At 42.0% G+C, this 23,424-nt stretch overlaps 1 protein-coding gene across 12 annotated transcripts in view; it reads right to left on the bottom strand.

Annotated features, from left to right (window-relative positions):
- Positions 1-23,424, bottom strand: part of UTRN (utrophin) — a 567,675-nt gene that overhangs the window by 353,088 nt on the left and 191,163 nt on the right. For all 12 annotated transcript variants that reach the window (XM_053290644.1, XM_053290686.1, XM_053290679.1 and 9 more), the window contains 8 exons: positions 22,998-23,171; positions 21,460-21,615; positions 19,320-19,490; positions 13,863-14,042; positions 8,125-8,253; positions 7,779-7,949; positions 3,440-3,595; positions 1,750-1,887 (listed from right to left, as the gene is read on the bottom strand). In XM_053290644.1, coding sequence (XP_053146619.1) covers positions 1,750-1,887; positions 3,440-3,595; positions 7,779-7,949; positions 8,125-8,253; positions 13,863-14,042; positions 19,320-19,490; positions 21,460-21,615; positions 22,998-23,171 — 1,275 coding nt within the window. The remainder of the gene's footprint in view (positions 1-1,749; positions 1,888-3,439; positions 3,596-7,778; positions 7,950-8,124; positions 8,254-13,862; positions 14,043-19,319; positions 19,491-21,459; positions 21,616-22,997; positions 23,172-23,424) is intronic.

The following is a 23,424-nucleotide window of genomic DNA, read 5'->3' as shown; positions in this document are numbered from 1 at the left end:
CTAATCATTAGTTGCATAGAAGCCACAGCCTGCAGCTGAATTAACGGTTCCGAGGGTGTTTGTTTAGGGCGGCTTTGATGCCCTTTGAATCCATTCTGTTCCTTTCTCATTTTTCCCATAGACTGTACATACCGCTTGCAGCCAGGTCTTCCTCTGGCCAATGGCTTTCTAGAGTAGGCAGGATGCCATACCTACCCTTTTTTGCCTACCGCGCATGCATGGTGTGCTCTTCTAAAAATTTTCATTTCCATTTCAATGCTTTAAAATTATTTTTAAATTGCTTTTAGGGCATCTTCCGCAAGATTGCCCAGCTGGTGGCCTCCCTGCCCCACCCTCTTGGCCGGAAAGCAGCTGAAGAGGAGGCGGGGAGAGAAAGTCAAGCCAGCTGGGCAAGCTGAGAAGCACTGAGGTGGGCACACAGATCCTTTTTTTCTCTTTTATTTTATTTTCCCCCAGTGCCTAGTGGTCTTGCGGAAGCCCACTGATTCAGCAAATATGGTGCTCTTGCTGGTGTTTCACAAATCACCCAGCAAGGGTTTTTTTTAATGCAAAGAAAAAAGTCACCGTGCAATCACTATGGTCCCTCCATACACCTCAGAAGAAACATTGGGGTACTTCAAAGTATTCCAAGAAGTTGCCATAGAAAGTGGAACTTTTTTGCACAGGAATAATTTGGGCTAAGCTCCAATGTGCAGGGAAAAACTTGAATCATGTATGGAATGCTCCCCAATACCTCGCAAGGACTTCAAGTTAAGTAACCCCAATGTGCAAATGCACACCCACAACTCCTGGGGAACTTCGCAGTAAATCTGCCATCTTGAAAATCCCATAGTGGTTGGCAACCAATACTTCAATTTTTCTGTCATCCTGTGTTTGCCTGATTCCTTAATATGATTTTCTATACACTCACATGTGCACATACAAACCTCTCTGAAAGGAATATGGATTATGAAAATAGGAAGAATTAAACATTATTTCCAAACAAACAGCTCAGACAAGAACACAGGTCCAGTTCTGCTTTCACTTCTTTCTTTCCCAAAAACTACCCAGCCTCTTAGTCTCGAATAAGGGGCTCTTTTGAGCTGAGAGGCTAGCAACACTTTTCTTTCTTTTCTTTTCTTTTTCTTTTTTTGCTAGGGAAGAGGAGTAGACAGGCAATTAGGATTGTTCACAGCCCTGCACTTGACTGTGGGCAAAAAAAGAACAGAGTAGACCGTTCTACAATATTAGTGGTCTCTTAAGAGTCAGGCAAACAATGGGTCTAACTGGCCCCAATTCCCCATTTAGCTTGGACCTGTAGTCACATTTCCCTTCCATCAATGAAAATGGAATAACTAGAAAGTCTCACCAGATGGAATGAGCATTGTGGGTAGATGCACAGAGGACACAACACTGTAGGTAGGCCTGCAGCATTCAGTGACTAATTCATCAATTAATCCATTTGTTTAAAATAGGTGATGCCTCTAGTTTCGATGTCATGACAAAAAGGATACCATTACATTTCAGTAGGGAAAGTGCTTAGAATCCAAATGGGGATGCTTGAGGGCACCTGGATTGATTGAAAATGAATCCAGGTTTTCAATATGATGTGCAAATGACAATGCAAGACAGAGGTTATGTATGAGTGGGAGTGCCTGAGACACTTATTTTTCTGATGCACACAGGCATGTGTGACTGTGATGCTACTGAAGACAGAGGGAAACAGTATTTTAGAGTTCAATCACATGTGGGGTAACAGCTTTGACTGACCTTGGCATTGCTTTGCCTCGTCTGCAGAAGCAAAAGCTGCAAACGAATTTTCTCTCGCCTGCTGTCATCCATAAGCTGTTGTAATAGCTGTTCGCCTCTTTGTAGAACCTCTTCGATTTGGGCCCTTTCTTCATCTAACTAAAAGTATACAAGTACAATTTCACGAAACATTTAAAGTTGCTTTAAAAGGCTTTTCCAACATGAAGACCATGTCTTACAGAAACACATGTACAGTATCATGTGTACATGTGTGTTTGCAGTGGGTTAGTGTGTGTGTTTGTCATGAGTGTTTGGCTTCCCAATACGTCTGTATGGCAAGCATAATATGGGCTTTACATGGTAACTCAGAGACAAGATCCCTAAACTGAAGCACACATTGCGTTTCACCCTTTGTGTTCCAGTCTACACTCATGCATATGTGAAAACGAGGACTTTTACTGAATTTGCACCCTCTAAAGTATCCCCCAACACCACAACACTTTTACCACAACATATAATCATCAATTATAACCAACGGGCTAAAATACTTATTTTCCTGAAACTCAATGACTTTTAAATAGTTTTTTACAAATTTAGACATGCTATACTTCTACTTAACACCACACATGCATACATACCCATCTATATTAAGAACCTAAAAACAGCCCTGCTGGATCAGGCACAAGGCCCATCTAGTCCAGCATCCTGTTTCACACAGTGGCCCACCAAATGCCTCTGGGGAGCCCACAGCCAAGAGGTATGTGCATGTCCTCTCTTCTGCTGCTGCTCCCTTGCAACCAGCATTTAGCAGCATCTTGCCTCTGAGGCTGGAGATGGCCCACAGCCACCAGACTAGTAGCCATTGATAGACCTGTCCACCATGAATCTTTCTAAGCCCCTTTTAAAGCCATCCAAGCTGGTGGCCATCACCACATCCCATGCAAGGAATTCCATAGATTAATTATGTGTTGTGTAAAAAAGTACTTCCTCTTGTCGGTCCTAAATTTCCCAAACTTCGGTTTCATGGGGTGAACCCTGGTTCTAGTGTTATGCAAGAGGGAGAAAATTAACTCTCAATCAATGTTCTCCACACCATGCATGATTTTATAGACCTCTATCATGCCTCACCTCAGTTGTCTTTTTTCTAAACTAAAAAGCCCCAGGTGTTGTAGCCTTGCCTCATAAGAAAGGTGCTCTAGCCCCCTGATCATCTTGGTTGCCCTCTTCTGCACCTTTTCCAGTTCTACAATATCCTTCTTAAAATATGGTGACCAAAGCTGTACACAGTACTACAGATGTCTCCGCACCATAGATTTGTATAAGGGCATTATAATATTAGCGTTTTTATTTCCAATCCTCTTCCTAATGATTCTTAGCATGGAATTAGCCTTTTTCACAGCTGCTGCACACTGAGATGACACTTTCAATGAGCTTTCCATCATGACCCCAAGATCTCTCTCCTGTTCAGTCACCGACAGCTCAGATCTCAATAGTATATATGTGAAGCTGGTGTTTTTTGCCCCAATGTGCATCACTTTACACTTGCTTACATTCAACCACATTTGTTAAAACAGAGATGTAAATACCCACTACGTCACAAAGGTTCAATTGCTTGAAAGTATTTTTTGTAGGCAGGTGTTAATATCCTAGTAAAAAATTATACTTCTTAAAAAAAAAAAAGCATAATGTTTCAGCCTATTCTCTCACAAACCTTGTCATCATCTTCATTTGATTCCATGTGTTTCTCCACAACCTTCAGCATGTCTTGTAATTCACATTCAAATTTATCAACATCTTCAGAAGCCACTGCAGTTCCATGGGGCTTTTGTTTGACGAGCATTTTATGAGCTTCCTGACTGAAGAGCATCTGTGATGTAACAGTGACAAATGCAGAAACAAAGTTCATAGGCCAAAAATAGCCTTATTTCAGCTATCTGTGGTACAGAGACCTGGTTTCTTTGTTTGCATGCCTAGAACTAGCGCTATTTTCGGTTATTCACTTTGTTGTTTACATGCTAAAACTAGGGTTATTTTCAGCCATTTGTGGCTAAGTGTCACACGGAAATGACTTCTAGGGTCATTTCCAGTGGCCATTTTGTGACTTTTGCCACATACATACACAGACACACACACACAAAGCCCGAAAATCAAAGTATTTGGGAGTGGGGGTAGGTATTGCTGGAGAGCAGGGTTATGTGCTTTACTACACTTATTTCTCCCCCCACTCCCGCTTCTTAATGAAATTTGAGCACACTTAAATGTGCTGAGGAATCTAACCCCCCAATTCCCATAGGCTCAACATTTCTTTTTTCGCAGTTTCCCACTTCACGGCAATAGGCTAGAACGGAATCCCGCAGAAAAAATGGGACCTCCTGTATACGTGTCTTAAATTATAACAGTATTTTTATTTATTTAACATATTTTTAAACCGCCCACAACTTGCATCTCTGGGCAGTTTACAATTAAAATAATCTAAAACATTAAAACCATTAAAATCATTAACATAAAAATCATTTAAAACCAATATTAAAAACTAAAACCATAAATCTAATTAAAAGCCTGGGTGAATAAATGTGTCTTCAGTGCCTTTTAAAATGTTGCCAGAGATGGGGAGGCTCTTATTTCAACAGGGAGCACATTCCAAAGCCCAGGGGTAGCAACAGAGAAGGCCCGTTCCCAAGTAGCCACCAAACGGGTTGGCAGCAACCGCACACAAACCTCTCGATGACCAAAACAGGCAGAAGGGCTCATGGTGAAGAAGATGTTCTCTTAAATACCCAGGGCCTAAGCTGTTAAGGGATTTATAGGTGATAACCAGCACCTTGTATTTTGCCCAGAAACGTATAGGCAGCCAGTGTAGTTCTTTCAACACAGGAGCAATATGGTCTCTCCTAAATGATCCACAGACCAAGCTGACTGCTGCATTCTGGACCAACTGCAGTTTCTGGACTACGTACAAAGGCAATCTCACAGAGAGTGCATTGCAAAAATCCAGGCTAGAGGTTACCAACATATGTACCACCATTTTGAGGTCGTTCATCTCAAGAAACAGAAGCTGATTAAAAAGTACCTCTGGCCACTGCCTCAACCTGGGACACCAGGGAAAGGTTCAGATCTAGAAGCACCCCCAGACTGCGTACCAGTTCCTTCTGGGGAAGCATTAATCCTTCCAGAACTGGAAGATCAAAATAGTCTCCCGAGTTCTGAACCTGCACAATAAGTACCTCCATCTTATCTGGATTCAGCCTCGGTTTGTTATCCCTCATCCAGCCCATTACTGCCTCCAGGCAGGCATTTAGGGAGGTTATGCTTTCTCCTGCATATTGTATTAATAATATGCATATTGTTAATTATAACAATGTCCAATGAAAATTAAATTATAATAAATTCTCATTGGCCATTGTCAAAACCCCTCTTCAAGAAAATATCAAGTGTTGAATTACAGGTGGAGCCCATTATCCATGGGGGTTCTGCTCCCACCGATTTCCACAGAAAACAGGAAATGTTTCTGTGGGAAACGAAATGGGGCATTAGGTCACCATTTGGAGAGGAAAGCTGGTCTTGTGGTAGCAAGCATGACTTGTTCCCTTAGCTAAGCAGGGTCCACCCTGGTTGCATATGAATGGGAGACTAGAAGTGTGAGCACTGGAAGATATTCCCCTCAGGGGATGGAGCCACTCTGGGAAGAGCAGAAAGTTTCAAGTTCCCTCCCTGACTTCTCCAAGATAGAGATGCAAGAGATTCCTGCATGTAACCTTGGAGAAGCCGCTGCCAGTCTGTGAAGACAATACTGAGCTAGATAGACCAATGGTCTGACTCAGTATATGGCAGCTTCCTATGTTCCTATGTCTATGGTGACTGTGGAGTTAGTTTCCTGCAGGGCAAAGAACACATGAAAAAAGGCTAAAAACTAGGAGTGTGCAATTCAATTCACCATCGAATCAATTTGGGTTGAATCGGGGCAACTCACAAATTCAACCCAAAATCATAATGTCCTCAAAATAGAGGACTCGATTTGGGGTCAAGGAGAATCACTCCAAATTTGATTCAATTGATTCGACCTATTCACTTGCCATTTTGAGGCCCGTTTTGATAGAGAAATGGGCATCAAAATGGAACTGTTTTCAGGGAGAGCTGGTCTACCAATTTGGATCAGCAAGTAGACCAGCCCTCTACTATGGGCCAAGCGCATCAGCCCACCGTGGAGAACAGATCTACCTAGGAAAACCTGTCCTCTGAGGTGGGTTGATGTGCCAAGTCCAGAGCTGAGGGCTGGTCTACCTGCTGATCCCAATTGGTAGACCACTTCTCCCCAGAAAAAAAGAGAAGCATTTTGAGGTACGTTTTCCCAGCAATACGGGCCTCAAAATGGTGAGCAAATCACCCAAATCGATTTAAGGCTGATTCATAGAGGCCTGCAGCCAGCCAAGCCAGATGCTTTCAATGAATCAGTTTGAGGGGTCTGCAATTCAATTCCACCTCGAATCGAACATCAGATTTTGATTTGTGCACATCTGTACTAAAAATGGTGGAAATCAGGACGGGATATTATTATTTATTTATTTAGACAGTCAGACAGCTGTTATTGACTGGTTTGTTTTATCCAAACATCAAGTCCTTCCCAAGGACCTGGGATGGCTGAATTTTATTATCAGTGTTGTTGCTGTTATTATAGATATCGTTGCAGAATATAGGCTGTTCCCAGTAAAGTTGCTTTTTGTAATTGGCTGATAGTGATTTCTGTGGACCCTATGGTATTGAGGTGCTCTTCAAGTTGTTTTGGGATTGCACCTAGGGCGTCAATTACCACTGGGATTATTTTGGTCTTCTTCTGCCACAGCCGAAGATGATGATGATGATGATGATGGTGATGGTGATGACGACATTTATATCTTGCTCTGCCTCCAAGGAGCCCAGAGCGGTGTACTACATACTTGAGTTTCTCTTTCACAACAACCCTGTGAAGTAGGTTAGGCTGAGAGAGAAGTGACTGACCCAGAGTCACCCAGCTAGTTTCAAGGCTGAATGGGGATTTGAACTCGGGTCTCCCCAGTCCTAGTCCAGCACTCTAACCACTACATCACGCTGGCTCTATCAAAACTAGGATAGTATCCTACTGTGCTTTGTGTGTCCCCAGCTGTCCAGCAATGTCCCCAAAACTCTGATTTCCTCCCCAAATGCAATGTCCACAAAACAGAAGAAATTGAGGGGGGGTATTATACATAAACGAGCCTCAAAATGGCTTTCTTCAGAATGGTGGCCGGAAATGACTTTGAATGCTATTTCCGGCCACCCCAAAAGTGTGGATATGCAAAAAAAGACGCTTTTTAAAACCTCCCCCCGCCCTACTTAGACCAACCCTCTGCTCTGGATGTAGTGCATCAGCCCATCTTGGAGGACAGGTCTACCCTGTATGTCATTAGCCTACTGACTAATAAAACAACTATTAGGCAGTAGCTTCATTACAACGAGTTTCTTATCTAAATAAGAGCTGGTACTTGATAAGCTCTGAGTAGCATTAATTTCACTGGCTGATATCCTAACAAAGCATGTGTCTAAGGGGGCTCTGCAGGGACACCACAGGAATCCTCTCACAGCTACCCAGTCCTCCTGCATGTATGCTGCTGCACCACAAGGCTAACACGTCTCAGGATAGCATGGCTTATATTCCAGAAGTGTTCTGCTAGATGGAAAGCATGTCACCAAGGGTCAGCAATCTGCTTCTGATCTTGCAGAGTGCTTCCAGGGTGCAACATGATGGTCCGTGATGTGTTTCCAGTCTTGCAGAGTTTTTCCAGAGTGTAAGCAGTGTTTGCGAGTGTTAGTTCTGTGGCACAGCAGCATGCATGCATGCATGCAAGAGGACTGGGTGAGTTGCACGAAGGCTCTCAGCCTCCAGAACCACCTTACATGCCCACTTTGTTAGTCAGCATGCCAACCACTGAATTTAGGTAAGCAATTCCTTATCAGAAAACCGCTCTGGTAACTGCTTTAAAACAGAAAAGAACTAGTGAAGCAAAATCCTTGTTTTGCAGCTCTTCCATTCTCACCTTAGCATTTTTGATGTGCTGGGATACCTTCTCAAAGTTCCTGTTCAATTCAGCCAGCTTGGGTTCTACAAGTTCACGGCATGATACTCCACGACCATTCATCAGGAGTAAAGCTTGGTCACGTACATTATCCACTCTGAGACTAACGTTATCCAATTCTGATGTAAGACGCTGAGAAGTGGAGAGAGAAAAGGCAGCATAAACTTAGTGCTGAGTACACAGAAGAGTCAAATAGGGAGGAAGGATGGCATAGGAGAAGACAACCAAGAAATTTGGCAGAGTTTCATTTGGATCCAAAATATGCTTTTCTGAATAAATCATGATTGTAATTGATTAAGTTTACCACCTTCACTGTCTCCTCTTTCTTGCTGGCTGGCTTTTTCTCAGTCTCATCCAACAACGTTTCAGCTTGATACAGCCAAGTGCTTATGTGGGCAACATTCTCATCAAAAATCTCCAGTTGACTTTGGTGATTCTGGAAGGAAATAAAAAATGAATAAATGAAAGAAATACCTGGAGAAAAATCAATTAAATGCAAATGTTGTAGCTATTTTAACAAGCAACGCTTAGCAGAAGTCAGTTATCACCACATTTATTTAGGTTTTTGGCGCACTCAATACCAAGGCCTATGAAAATGCAACGATAAATTCTCTCTCTCACACACACACACACCCCAAAATTACAATTAGACTAAAATACAGAGAGTGTTAAACTCATCTACCTTTTCCCCACTATTTTCCATTCGCTTCCAATATTAAACCTCCACTTCCTGGGTTCAACTCACCTCTTCCCAAGATTAGCTTCCCATTAAACTATGTAATATGTAGGCAGCATTCACATTCCTACTTGAGAATAGAGAGGGGTGGCAATAGACTGAGTTAAGCAATATGTTTATATGCACAGAAAGACATCTGCTGTAGTCAGCTGTGGGTCTGGAAATTCTTATTTCTAAAAAGGTTGCTACTCATATTTTCATAAGCTATTTGCAGAAAGCAATCTATCAATAAAATCTTCATTCATAGTAAAGAATACTAGCTGATATCCAGATCAATGTCACACACACAGAATAATGATTGAAAGGCAATCCAGGACATAGTTTTGAGAGACGAAGGCAGCTGCAAAGAGAACGGGGGTGGGCGGTTGACAAAATCTATCCTCCCCCATTGCAAGCATATTATCCAGCCTAAGCAATATTAGTCTGAATGTCAAACACTGTCTATAGTAATCTTGAAAGAATTCTCAATATTTCTCTGTCCCTCTTTTTAAAAAAAGACATTAGTTCTCAGGATAATGCTGCATAGTAGTGGTTTTGACCAAGACTATGAAGAAAGAAGCAGATAGAAACTTTTCAACACTGTGTGAACTGATTATTTTGGAAGAGCTGCTGAATTCTTACATAACACCATATTCATCTGACATGCATTTGCATTTGTTTTAATTGTGTTTTTAATAGTTTTAACATCTTAAATTTTAATTGTTGTCATGTTTTAATCTTTTTATCTCTTGTTTTTAGTGTTTTGTTGTAAACTGCCCAGATACTTGTGTATTGGGCAGTATACAAATTTTTCAGTCAGTCAGTCAGATAAAAAAATAAATAAAATAAAATAAAATAATATAAAATAAAAATAATAAATAATAAAATAATAAAAAATAAAATAAAATAAAAAATAAAAATAAATTGTATTCACAACACAATCCTCATAACTATGTACATGCCTCTCTGTTTTATGAGTGGCTCAAGAAATAACTGCTGCCTAGTACTACTGTTTACAGTTAAACAGTAAACAGTAGTACTACTGTGACTGGCACGCAGGAGGTATCAGCTAGGAATTCTTTTCAATGAACGATCCACACAATGCATTTCTTATCCAGCCACATTTCCAGTGTAGCAAAATGTCCACGTAGCAGCTCTGAATATTTTGCTATATTACCGGAGTTATGATACCATAATGCTGCACTTCAATTACTAGCTCTTTTTCCTGCTTTCCATGAGAACATTACCAATGCTGAACATTTTTGTTGACGTGGCACTTTTATATTGCTGGTTTATGTCTGGCTATATACAGAGATCTATGACTCTATTAAGAAAAACTATTAGAACACTTATATCAGTATGGGAGTAGGAATGAAGAGTAGGGATGTGCACGAAGTTTCTTCGGAACCGGCGGGGGTAGTCCTTTAAGGGCGGGGGAGGGTGCACTCACCCCTCCCGGCGCATATCCCCCACCGGCGCTCCGTTACTTTTAAGCAACTTGGGGAGGCAGCGTTCCTCCCTGCCGCCCCGTTTTTGTCATCGGCCGGAAGTGGCCAGAAGAAGCAAGTGCGCGTGCGGACGTTGCGGGCGTGCACGTGCCTGTCTGCCATGCGGGTGTGCGCGCACGGCAGGCGCATGCGCGGTTACTTCTTCCGGCCACTTCCAGCCGATGACAAAAATGGGGCGGCAGGGAGGAACGCTGCCTCCCCAAGGGGCTTAAAGGTAAGGGAGTGCCGGCGGGGGATATGTGGCGGGAGGGGTGAGTCCACCCTCCCCCACCCTTAAAGGACTACCCCCGCTGGTGCCAAAGCACTGAAACGGCCCCTGGAGCCGAAACGTTTCGGAGGCCTTCATAATGGCCTCCAAAACATTTTGGGCACAAGCCTAATGAAGAGCAGTTGAATGACACAAATAACTACCAGGCCCTTTCCCAGAATGTGGGCATAACCGCACAATCAAGTGGGGTAAAGTAGAGCAAGTTATGAAGTCATGTATTAGCCACATAGAAATGCAATAAAGTAACCTTGAAGAAAACTGGGGCCCATTCACATAGGGCTCTTCTCGGTTCCTTCCAAATTTTTTTCGTGCCCCGTTCATACCACTTGCGTCCAGGTCATTCTCTGCTCCCTTCTGGATTTCTCTCTATTTCTTCTTTTTTTGCTTCAGCTTTGCAGAAGGCCAACCGCTTGACTGGCCAAGTCTGTGCAGAGTTTGTTTGCTTTTCTCAATTTTTATTTTATTTTTAACATTTGTTTGGTGATCTTGTGGAACATCAATCTATGCGCCTGCACCAATGCACGTGTTCGATGGGGTCAAACACCCGCACTGGTCTCCCAGGTGTTTCCCCCAGGGATCTGTACTCGGACCAGGGCTTTTTAATTTATTCATAAATGATCTAAAAGTTGGGATAAGCAGCGAGGTGGCCAAATTTATTTATTTATTTATCTTCTTTATATTCATTTCTCTAAGATGTATCTGCGGCTAATCCCATGCCCGGCAGCTCTTGCAAGAGTTCAGAGAGCTGCCAGATAGCCACAGGGCCAGAGAAAGAATATGGCGGTAGTGGTGGTTGCCAGCCAGCCGAAGAAAACAGAGGCTGCAATCGACAGGCAACTGGAGGGCCGGGAGCAGGCAGACCGCGAACGGGGAGCAGATGGCTGCGACTGGCAGCTGGCCAGCCAGCAGGTGAGCAGCAAGAATGTGAGGTGGGCGGTGCAAAAGAAGGATATGGGGGTGGGGAACAAGAAGAAGAATGCAGCTGTGGGTGGGCAGGGGAGAACAAGACAGATGGGGAAGAAGAGGGGCGGGGGAGGGCAGGCAAAAAAGCAGTGGTGGCTAACTGGGGTTGCAAATGCTCTGCGCTGAATCAACTAGTTTATTTGGTTTCTATACCATCCTTACAAAAATGGCTCAGGGTGGTTTACAATTTGCAGAGGACACCAAACTATTTAGGGTAGTGAAATCCAAAACTGATTGTGAGGAGCTCCAAAAGGATCTCTCTGAACTGGGTGAGTGGGCAACAAAATGGCAAATGCGGTTTAATGTTGGCAAGTGTAAAGTGATGCACAATGGGATGAAAAACCCGAACTTCACATATATGCTGATGGGAACTGAGCTGTCAGTGACTGACCAGGAGAGGGATCTTGGGGTCATGGTGGACAGCTCGTTGAAGGTGGACAGCTCGACTCAATATGTGGCAGCTGTGAAAAAGGCCAATTCCATGTTAGGGATCATTAGGAAGGGGGTTGAAAATACAACTGCTAATATTATAATGCTCTTATACAAAACTATGGTGTGGCCATACTTGGAGTACTGCGCACAATTCTGGTCACCACATCTAAAAAAGGACATTATAGAACTGGAGAAGGTGCAGAAGAGGGCAACCAAGATGATTAGGGGCCTAGAGTACTTTCCTTATGAGGCTAAAACACCTGGGGCTTTTTAGTTTAGAAAGAAGACGACAGCAGGGAGACATGATAGAGGTCTATCAAATCATGCATGGCGTGGAGAAAATGGAGAGAGATAAATTCTTCTCCCTCTCACATAACACTAGAACCAGGGGTCATCCCATGAAATTGGTTGTCAGGAAATTTAGGACCAACTAATGGAAGTACTTTTTCATACAACGCATAATCAACTTGTGGAATTCTCTGTCAAAAGATGTGGTGACAGCCAACAAACTGGATGGCTTTAAGAGGGTTTGGATAACTTGGATAACTAAGCCCCTGGTGGCGCAGTGGTAAAACTGCCGCCCTGTAACCAGAAGGTTACAAGTTCGATCCTGACCAGGGGCTCAAGGTTGACTCAGCCTTCCATCCTTCCGAGGTCGGTAAAATGAGTACCCAGAATGTTGGGGGCAATATGCTAAATCATTGTAAACCGCTTAGAGAGCTCTGGCTATAAAGCGGTATATAAATGTAAGTGCTATTGCTATTGCTATTTATGGAGGCGAGGTCTATCATCAGCTACTAGTGTGAGGGCTACAGGCCACCTCCAGCCTCAGAGGCAGGATGCCTCTGAATACTAGTTGCAGGGGAACAACAGCAGGAGAGAGGGCATGCCTTCAACTCCTGCCTGTAGGCTTCCAGAGGCATCTGGTGGGCCACTGTGTGAAACAGGACGCTGGCCTAAATGAGCCTTGGGCCTGATCCAGAAGGGCTGTTCTTATGTTCACATGTTAAAAAGTCCCACTGGGTATGTACAAAACTCTAAGACACACCTAAATAATGGATCCTGGCCTTCTTTCCTCAGATATATTGTTGACATTTGTTCCTTTTAACACCGAAGCAAAACTTTCAACTAACTAGAAGTTCAAAGAGCTCTTATAAAAAGAACCCATTTAGAAACCGGAAATCATGTATTATTTAGAAAACAAGAGGCCAGTATAGATCTAAACTACAATTACTTAACAGTGATTAAAATACTGGAAGAAGGTATTTGTACACTTTCCTCCAACATCTTTAATCAAGGTTTGCTTGCACAACCATACCAACCTGACTAATGCTGACTAGGTTCTGTCTGAACCAGTCTGAAAATCCACTTCAAACCCTGGTTAAGATAGGAATTATTGCATTAGTCCTTATTATGTTCAGTACAGACAACACTTAACCAATGTTAACGACACTGGATAAAGGAAGGAAGAATTGGTGTTAGGGGAAGAAGAGGACAAAGTGTGCAATTCAGTAGCCTGCTCCCAGTTTCTAAATATATCTGGAGCAGTATGTCTGCACCAGCCCATTATGTTAAGTAACTCAAGAATAAGAACAACAGAACATAAAAGTGTGAGGCAGTCAGAGTTTCAGAAATGCAATGTGATGTACTCAAGAAAGCAGCCAAGAGGAAGCTAATCTTATCTCATGCACACACTGAAAACCAACACTGTGTACATATTTCTGTGGTAAATCCTAATAAACACACACTGAAGTAAACCATGCTGATGAGGAAGATCAGGACTTGAGGATATTGTGGCTTGGACCACAAGTTAGAAGATCACCATCACTCTTCTCTACAGCTAGGCATTTCACTTTCACAATGGATTTCAAATGTCAAAGAGAAAAAAAATGCAATGACCCCTATATAGTCACATTCCCTTAGTAACCTGAATCCTGCATCTACTAGATGTGGTGAGATGGGCAGGGAATCTTTTGTGGAGTTGTTGGTCTCCTCACAGGAATTCCCACACTTTCTAACACATACTCCATGTAGCTTTCTTGCTAGCATAAATGCATCCTATCATATTTCAAGTTATTAGGCTTTCGACTAACTCTACTACTAAAAAAGGATTCAAAGGGAACAAAGCTTTTAATGTACTGCTTGCCTATACAGCTTACCAAAAGTGTGTTGCACCAATCTTCTGTCCAGGTCCGGACTCTACTCCACCCAGCATTAAGAACACAGAGTTTTTCTTCCAAGGAAGTCTCACTGCCTTCCACCAAGGTCTGGAGTGCTGCACTACTCTCTGTTATGCTGTTTAGATCAACTTTCCTCCTTTCCAGTTCTCTCAGCACATTCTAAAATGCAACAGGAACAATTAACTTCACAGCACCAAATTCTTGAGGATCACAAAGGTAAAACTGAAGGCATCCCGTAAGCATGACTACGCTTCTGAATTGACCAGCTTGCATTTTCGTATGACATAAGATAATTACCAGCAGCTTAAATATATGCCCAAATACCACCAAAGCAGTGACAATTATAATATTTAAGAGTGCCTTGTCAGTCACACATTCATACAGAATGCAGAATTGGGCGGCATACTCCTTTCAACAAGTTTGTATCTCTGCTGTCAAGATGTGTACTTGTAGTAGTTATAGCTTCCTATAGCAAGATTGTTTTAATTCTATTTTGCAATTTGCAACATCCATTGCAAGCTGAGTGACAGCTATATTTGTTATTACATAAAGCTTCCAGTTTAACAGTGGGTAACTATTATCAGCTATGGTACAATCCAAATGCTGTGCATGTATTTTCCTGAACTGAAACAAATGTTTCACACTATCAGAATTCTCACTCTAATGTACACTTCCATGTCACCGTGCGCTTAAGCAACTGTTTATTTGAACAACAGTCTGTTTTTCCCCGATTATTGTGGGATATAGATTTAGAGGCTGCTACACATTCACAAAACATGGAAGCACTTAAGATCTACAGGTTACTCACCTGTAACATTGGTTCTTGTAGTGGCCATCTGTACTTCTACACAAATGGGCTAAGCGCCTGCCAGAGACCACATCAGAATCTTACAAGCTCAATTTCTCCAGCTTTTAGCAGTAACCCCACCCCCAGCCGCTATATACGGCTGCGCCACTCCTCATCCCCTCAGTCACAGAGTCAAGCTTCAGCGACCCAAGAAGGAAGGACGGGAGGGCGTGTAGAAGTACAGATGACCACTAGCAGAACCAATGTTACAGGTGAGTAACCTGTAGTTCTTTGATGTGGTGTCTGTCTTCTACACAAATGAGCGCATAACAAGCAAGCACCCAAGGAGGAGGGGAAAGAGAGGCAATATGTAAACAACCAGAAGAAAACTTTATTTCAGGACCCTGCAGAAATTTTCAAGGCATCGATTGGGCTGAGAAAGCATATTAGGGCATTTCTAATGCACTTTCTCCACCTTCAATGGCGTGGGGTTAAACGGTAGAGCCACTGGGACCATAGCTTCAGAGTCAATTAGGCTAAACAGAGGGTCCAATTCACCCTCTTGTGGGTTGCCCAAGTTCACCCCCCAAAGTGGAAGCCATACGAGTCACATAGGCTGTATAGAGTTTTAGGTCCTCCGAGAGAGAGACCAGCTTCAAAACTGAGTGGATATCAAAGGGCGATGATCCCTGGAAGACATCCTCCGAATCTGGGGAGCTGTCCTCACTATCCGATGTGGGTTGCAAAGCAATAGCCAACCCCTGGGTCGCAGGGGCCAATCCCGGGGGGGTGGGGGGACTAGGCTCCGAGCCAGGAACCCACTCATGGTGCTCTGTCAATGTGGACAAAGTTAGTGCTTCACACTCCTCTCGATCCTGAGGGGAACGATGCGGAGAATGGGAATGTGGGTGGCCCGCCGAGTGTGAAGGAGGGACCCTTTCTGGCCTAGGAAAAGAGTACTGATCATACGCGCGGTCCTCCGAAGAGCATAATCCATAGCGTGGTCTGGTGTAGCCTGCATAGTCCAACATGCCGTTTGATCAGTTTCGGTCATACGAGCCGGAGTCCGGGCACCAAGAGTTATACGCATGCTCAGCGTCCACCAAGGGGGAGTGAAAGTCCAAGGTGCAGTACTGATCCAGACAATCCCACGAAACACCTTGGCGGTACGACAAGGGACGATTGTCTTGATACTGATGCGGAGGGGATCGATGGCGCGGCAGCCACAAAGAGTGTTGATCAAACTTGGGTGGGGAATATGCGTCCTTTCCCATAGAATTGTAGTCCTGATCCCCTGTTGCAACCTCATCCAAGGCTTCTGACGGCTTGGAGAAAACAGGCTGCACTTGCCTCGTAGGCTTTTGCAGCTGGTCCTGTTGGACAACTCTCACCTTCTTGTGGACCGAGGTCCAGGAAGCCGAAGCACCCAAAGCTTTCCTTTTTGGAGGGGGAGGTTACTCCCAATCCATTGACACACGCTTGCTCACCTTCATCTCTTCTTTTTGGCTTTCAATTGCGCTTCCAAACAGACCAGTGAAGTCCAAGAAACCGGGGTTAAGAGGGGAGCTCTTCCGAGTGCACCCTGTCCTCTGACGCCGAAGCCATGTGAGTATCTGCGACCAATGATCCTGGTATTGAGATCTAAGGTTCAAGCCCTCCAGCAGAGGTAGCCAGTTGGTCTGCCGATACCAAGGCAGTCATTCAAAAGGATCATTTAAGTTGCAAGGCTTCCGAAGAACGGAGAGCCAAATCCCACAAGGCTGCGCACAAGCAAGAGGCCCTATTACAACGAGCCAACTTAGTAAACTTCTGGCAATGTGAGCAGGTCTCAACTATGTGGGACTCCCCCAAGCACAGGAGGCACTCCAAGTGCGTATCTGGGGAGGGGAGCTTCGCTCCACAAGTAGTGAACTTTTTAAAGCTCTTTGTGCCCGGCATGCACGACGAAGGCCAGCTGGCCAACATGCTCCATCCCAGCCAGGAACAGAGCTTGAAGAGAAGACCGAGGAAAAGAAACACAATTGCAAGGAAAAAGGCCACTGCACAAATTGAAAAATAAAGAAGAAAGAAACAGGAGAAAAAACAACCAGGATAGACCTAATCCAACAGATTGTTGAGCTGAAAGACTCACAATGTTAGCTGAAGCACGGACGAAGAAAGACTGAAGGGATGAGGAGTAGGGCAGCCGTATATAGAACCTGGGGGCGGGGTTATCACCAAAAGCAGGAGAAATTGAGCTTGTTAGATTCCAATGTGGTCTCTGCACAGGCGCATAGCCCATTTGTGTAAAAGACAGAGACCACGTCGAAGAAATTAAACTATTCCGTATAACAGCAACAAAACATCTTCATACCATAATGATATATATTCATTTTAACATGAGACGGATTTATACATTTGTCTCCTTGCACGACAGAGCCCTGGTTCAGACAGAATGGCAAACCATGGTTACCTGCTACATCAATTAGCTCCAGAGAGCTGTGGACAATTCCATCCTCCTCTTTCATGCATGAGAAAAGAAACCTTTTACTTTTCTTCTGAAATTAACCACAGTTCTGCACTGCAACAGAACTCAGGCAATTAGGGAAACAAAACCAACATCAAACTGTTTCCAAGTGTGGATAATGTAAAGCTGTAGTTAACTTCAAAATGAAACAAAAAATTTTCCTTCTTCAATTTGTATGCAGGAAAGAGGTGGAGAGGGCAGGCCCAAATCCTCAACTCTCCAGGGTTCATTCACACAGCAGGAATTACATCTAAACAGATATAAAGATCCAGAATCTTCTGAGCACATCCATGTCTTTGTCATAAGTGTACAAAACACTTTACAAAATACTCCCATATGTAAAATTCTAACATGAAGGAACAGCTTCAGATTGTACTGTATGGTTACTGATAACTCCCTTTACACACACTTTCAGATTATATACCTAGCAAATTGCATATTTCTTTTGCACTATTTTCTTAGTAAAAGAAATGATACTGTTTCATTTTAACATAATTTCCCAATACACATTGCTCCTCCTTGTAGGCTTATGACTTTTGTACTCAATTAGGCAAATAATTGACTAACCATGATGCTCTCTAAAACAACGATCGATAATTAAAACAACCAATTATATTCAAAAAGCCAATTAATGGAAAAAGAAACCCACTGCTGAGCCCTGGATCTAATATGCTTATATTTTCAGATGATACAACTCAATTGTTTGTGAAAGCAAAGTGTAAAATATATACACACACACACACACACACACAAAAAGACAATCAGATTAAAAACTTGTTTAAAGGTGCTAAACGATCCATGTCAGCTTGGAAAAAGGAAGTAAAAGAGGGTTCAAGAGTGGATATATTATAAAGACAATTTAATTGTCATTAAGTACATGAGAAAACAGTTATCAATTAGTATGATTTTTCAGTCGCTTCCTACTTTGCTGACTTCTGTATAAATTAAGGAAATTTTTATATACCCTGCTATCTTGGCAAAGAGGCACCTTTTAACATTGTGATTCTCTTTATTTAGCAGAGGGTGGCCCTATCCACCCCCAGCACAGTACCTCCAGTAACTGTTGCTGGTGTCTATCATGTTTGTTTGTTTTTTAGATTATGAGCCCTTTGGGGACAGGGATCCATCTTATTTATTTATTATTTCTCTGTGTAAACCACCCTGAGCCATTTTTGGAAGGGCGGTATAGAAATCAATCAATCAATCAAATAAATAATAGTGGTGAATTTAACAACATGGATACAATTATGACCATTATCACGACATCTGAGAGTCATCACGCAAAAAAAATATTAACTTGCTGTTGCATTGTGCAATTTTGATTAGTGTATTATTCCGCTGCATATGTTGTAAAGAGACTACAGACCTACTATCTATCTATTTATTTATTAGAATTATATCCCATCCAGTTAGGAATAGCTTTCAGGGCAGCTAATCCTTCAACACTTCAAATAATTTACTTTCATCTATAGCCAATAAGATGCCTTAGAAGCTCTCTGTGATGTTACTAACTTGCTTGAGCTCTACAGTAGTAAAGAATAAAACAATAACAGCCAAAATAACCATGTTTTGGAACCTAATACAGCGGAACAACTGCCAAAGCATTCTAAATTCTAATCCCCTAGTTACAGCCACCAAAGCATAAATGTTTTTACACGGTTGACTGTCATCTGCACAGTAGCAAAACTATTAAAGTTTACTCTAAAACTTATATAAACCTTTTGCCTTGGTTTAATGTAAACGAGCAACAAAAAGCAGAATAAATTACTGAATTACTCTTTTGGTACACAACAACACCCGAGTGGGAGAAGAAATTGAAAAGATGCCAAACCATTGGCTAAATTAATTTCAGAGACCCTGAAAACCATGTTTTACTGTGAGTTTGAAAATGGATATTTGTATACAGGATATAGGGACCCTGGAAGTGGACTGATAATGAAAAAATGAAGGCAAAAGGAGGTTAATCAAGTGTGCCTAAGACAAGATTCTGTAGGTAGGTTTATTTAGCTTGGAAGCTTCCTGAGCCAAAAAAAAAAAAAAGTCCTTATGTGATACGGGGATGAAATAAAGAGGAAGTGCTTCGTCACAGAAAAGATAGTTGAGACAGAAGACAATAGTCTCTAGGGACTATGGTTTTGCTTACTTTAGCCCATGCAATTTCAGTGTCCAGATCAGTAAGCAAACTCTCCGTGGTGGACTTATGCACTAACTCAGCTTCAGTAGCCTCTAGCCATTTTGACAAGGACAGAGTCTCTTCCTTGAGTTTTCGTGATAGCTGCAATGCCTGCTCCAGATCTTGCTTCCCTTCAGTAACCTGCATAAAGCAAGAAAGTAAAAACAAAGAAAGAATGTCACTGAAGAGTAAGAGTAGTAAAAAAAAAAAGTAAAACAATTGCCAACAATATGCTTGCCATTCATAGACAATGCAATTGGTCCCTTTCATTTTCTGAGGCTGCCGATCAGAGGAACTGAATCCAGTTTTATTAAGATTTCACCTATTTTGAAGTAGGGTTATCATTTGTGCTGCAAGCATTTGCTATTACAGGAGGACCTCGTTAGTCGCAGGTCCGGCACTCGCAGTTTCACATATCTGCGATCAGGTAATTAGCATCCAGCCACAGTTTAAGTGAAAAGAAAAGTGGGTGAAGGTTAAACCCACCTATCCACAGGTTGGGGTGGATGATGTTTGAGGTCTTTTCCAGCCACCATTTTGTTTTTGGGAGCCATTTTATGGCTCATTCACCCAAAAAAACAGCAAACCCAGCTATTTTTGGCTGATTATCCGAACAGCAGACTACCCAGAAACATGGTAGGACAATTTGTAGGGGTCATCTGGGGGTGATGGGGGGGGGGACACAGTGATTTTTGGCCCAGCTCTCAGCACGCACCGGCAGCACTCTCCCCCAGCTGCGCTCATGCAATGCAGGCACGCACATGGCCTCCATGCATGCATCAGAAAGGTCAGATTGTTTATCCAACAATAACTCCTGAACACCCTCCACCCCAATCCATCCCCAGCATTCCAAGTTATGAGCATACAGAGCATTCAGATAACCATGGCCCAAGAAGTTCCTCTCATTCCAGAAGGCAAGTCAAAGGCTAACCCTGGGCGGCTACAAAGCTCCATTCATGGACCTTTGTTCTACCTACTTGTCTGGCTATGTGTTCAGGGTTTTTAATCAGTTTTAATTGTTTTAATACCTGGTTTTCAGGGTTTTAATTGTTTTGATAGTTTAATTGTTTTTTAAGTTGTTTTAAATTGGTATTTATATTTGTATCTCTGTTTTAATTGTTTTTAATGTTTTCTGTTTTAATTGTAAACCGCCCTGAGCCATTTCAGAAGGGCGGTATATAAATCAAATAAATAGATAGATAGATAGATAGATAGATAGATAGATAGATAGATAGAATAAAAGGTACGGGTCTCTGGCATGGGTTCTAATTTCACTGCCTCTCCCATCCAAAGTTATTACTGCCAGCAGGGCCCCCAAAAGGTTGTGACTTTGGATAGTGATGTCATTATGAGGCAGAGATGTATAACACATGTATAGCCTCTCACTGCAAGGCTCCTTCCACTCAGCTACTTATGTGACCTCACTCTTATGGTTTTCACACTTCCATGACCTTCTCCCTTGCAAAATGTTTGTTTCTTCACAAAGATATAAATACATATATGCTGGGTCTAATGTTCCTACAATTGTCTGCATTCCAATGAGCTTCAAATGTGCTCATAAGAGAGGGTGTTGATTGAGCTCTCCATGGACACTTCCCACCTACTGTGCTATAGGATTGGCTGAGTGAAAATGTCACTCCCCTGGCATAGTGAGACAACAAGATTGCCCTGTCCAAGGTACATGTGTGTCCATCCATTCAGTCTCCATACCTTTTCATCTTCTGCCACCTCTTTAAGATTATAACTAGATGTTTCTCTGTGTATTCAGATTTTATAAAAAGCTAATACAGAACCAGTGCAATGCTGGTGTCTGTGATCATTCTCTGCTTACCATATAAAATGGATAATGCAGAGATGCAACTCCCTGTCCTCATAGAAACATCTTAATACAGACACAACCATGTTAAGTTCACCAGGGTGAAGGAGGAAAGAGCAAACTATTGCACCAGCACAAATCACAAACCATTACATTATGCAGTTACACACTAGTGTCGATTTTTAGGTCTGGGTTGCCAAACAGATTCAATGTTGATATTTGGACTTCATTTATCAGTTGAAAATTGTTTTGTACATCAAAACAAAACTAGTACCAAGAGAATGCAACTCTTACCTGTGCACCCAGATCATTATAAAGAAATTTCAGTGCAGTCAGTTGTTCATCCATGTTTTTCGGGTTGTCAGTTTGCTGTTTCTGTACAATCTGTCTTCCTGTTTTGATTACAGTCTCCACTTCAAGCTTTACTTCACTGAGCGTCTTATAGAGTTTCTAGATCCAGGACAACAAATACTTCAGTTACCACTTAATTTTACAGAGTTGTTCACTTACAGGTAACTGTTAGCAATGCCTGTGTCATAATGTATTTGAATGCTTGTTTTTGCAGGTCAAGAGATAATTGCTCAATTAAGACATTATAGCTAGACCATGATCTGACCACTGAGAAAGCACTGTGGGCTCGCACACTCTTTCCTCTCTCCTGTCCTTTCTTTTTTTCCCCTCAGACACACTGAATCACTTTTCCGCATCAATCAGAGTTTACCATGCATCTATATTGGTTTACCATGCATCAAACTACAGTGAGCACTACCTAAAGATAGCCTCCAAACCAGAATCAGATACTCACTTCTAACTATGGTTCCCAATTTTGGTTTTAAGAGAACTACTGGCCAGAGTTTACCCAACTTAGAGATCATAGAAAACTATGGTGACGGTGAACGAAGAAGCAAGGGGGAGGAAACCATCAGCATGCACAGGGGAAGCATGCATGCCTGCCACATGTTCGACAGTCAGACCTTGAATCTCAATTGAACCAATATGAAATTAAGATTATTACAGTTGCAAATGAAATAATTTGTATTATCCAAAATGCTCAGAACCAGGTTAATTATTTCAGATTTAGTAATAAATATGACAGGGAATAAAAACTGACTCCATTATAGCTATAAATTTTCCTAACAACAATATGCCTATGTCTGCTTCAAAGTGGGCTGCAAGAACTATTAAACTGAGTATTTCTGAAGGCTTGCCTCTAGAGCAAGCTAGAACCTTTAGACCAAGTACTGTTTTGAAATCTTCAATAATAGTTACAATCTTCTGGTAGTTTTATTCTTGCGCCTAGATATCGTCACTCCTTTCCACCAGCAACAAAGCTCTGCAAGTATACTCCTTCAGATGACAGGAGCATTTATTTCAAGCAACACAGAGAAGCAAATTATTTTAAGCTACAATCCTATGCACAATATACCTGGGAGTAAGCTCCAATGAACCGAGTGGGACTTCCAGGTAAACAAGCATATGACTGATGCATATGGTATCTGGTAGGTTCTTAAGATTTTATAGTCCTCAGTTTTTACCTTTTAATTAATAATTTTTAATTTGAAACTTCTAAAAAATTGTAATTTTAAATGTGGTTTTAGCTTGGTCTTTTAACTTGTGTAAACTTTATTAATCTTTTTATTTTACATTGTATCTATATTATTAATGTTGTGAGCCAGGCCATGCATTCGTGTACTAGGGGGCAGGGTATAAATATTTTAAAATGAATAATAAATAAATAAAATTGTATTGTTGAACATGCAAGTTTCCTAACCAAAAGAGGAAAAATACAGCAGAGACAAAAGTAAGCAAGTCCAGTCTCAACTTGACCTTACCATGCACTTATCAAAGTGAGACTGAATTACATCTGGGTCCATCTCTTTCACATCCAGGACATGGAGCTCAGTCTTTACACTGTCCAGAACACGCTTACAATCCAGCATACGTTGCTCAAAATTTGCTGGTTTCTGGAAAAGCTGATACTTGGTGGATACCTCTCGGAGCTTCCTCTGTTTATAGAAGAAGATGAAAGTTGCAAACTTTGAGAAAAATGCAAGCAGATTCAAAAATTCTTTTTGCTTAGCACCCCACATTTTATGGAATGCCAGCAGTCCCTCACACACACACACACACACACACACTTATTTACAACAAAAATAAATACTATGAAACAGACCTCATGTGGATTTTGTAACAATTTGTTTAAGAAAAAAAATCCTGCAAGCAGCTATTCTAGACTACCTATTTTCTTTCTGGTATTGA

This window comes from Hemicordylus capensis, chromosome 1 (assembly GCF_027244095.1).
Source record: "Hemicordylus capensis ecotype Gifberg chromosome 1, rHemCap1.1.pri, whole genome shotgun sequence".
NCBI classification, from domain to species: domain Eukaryota; kingdom Metazoa; phylum Chordata; class Lepidosauria; order Squamata; family Cordylidae; genus Hemicordylus; species Hemicordylus capensis.
This window is presented reverse-complemented; position numbering and strand designations above follow the sequence as displayed.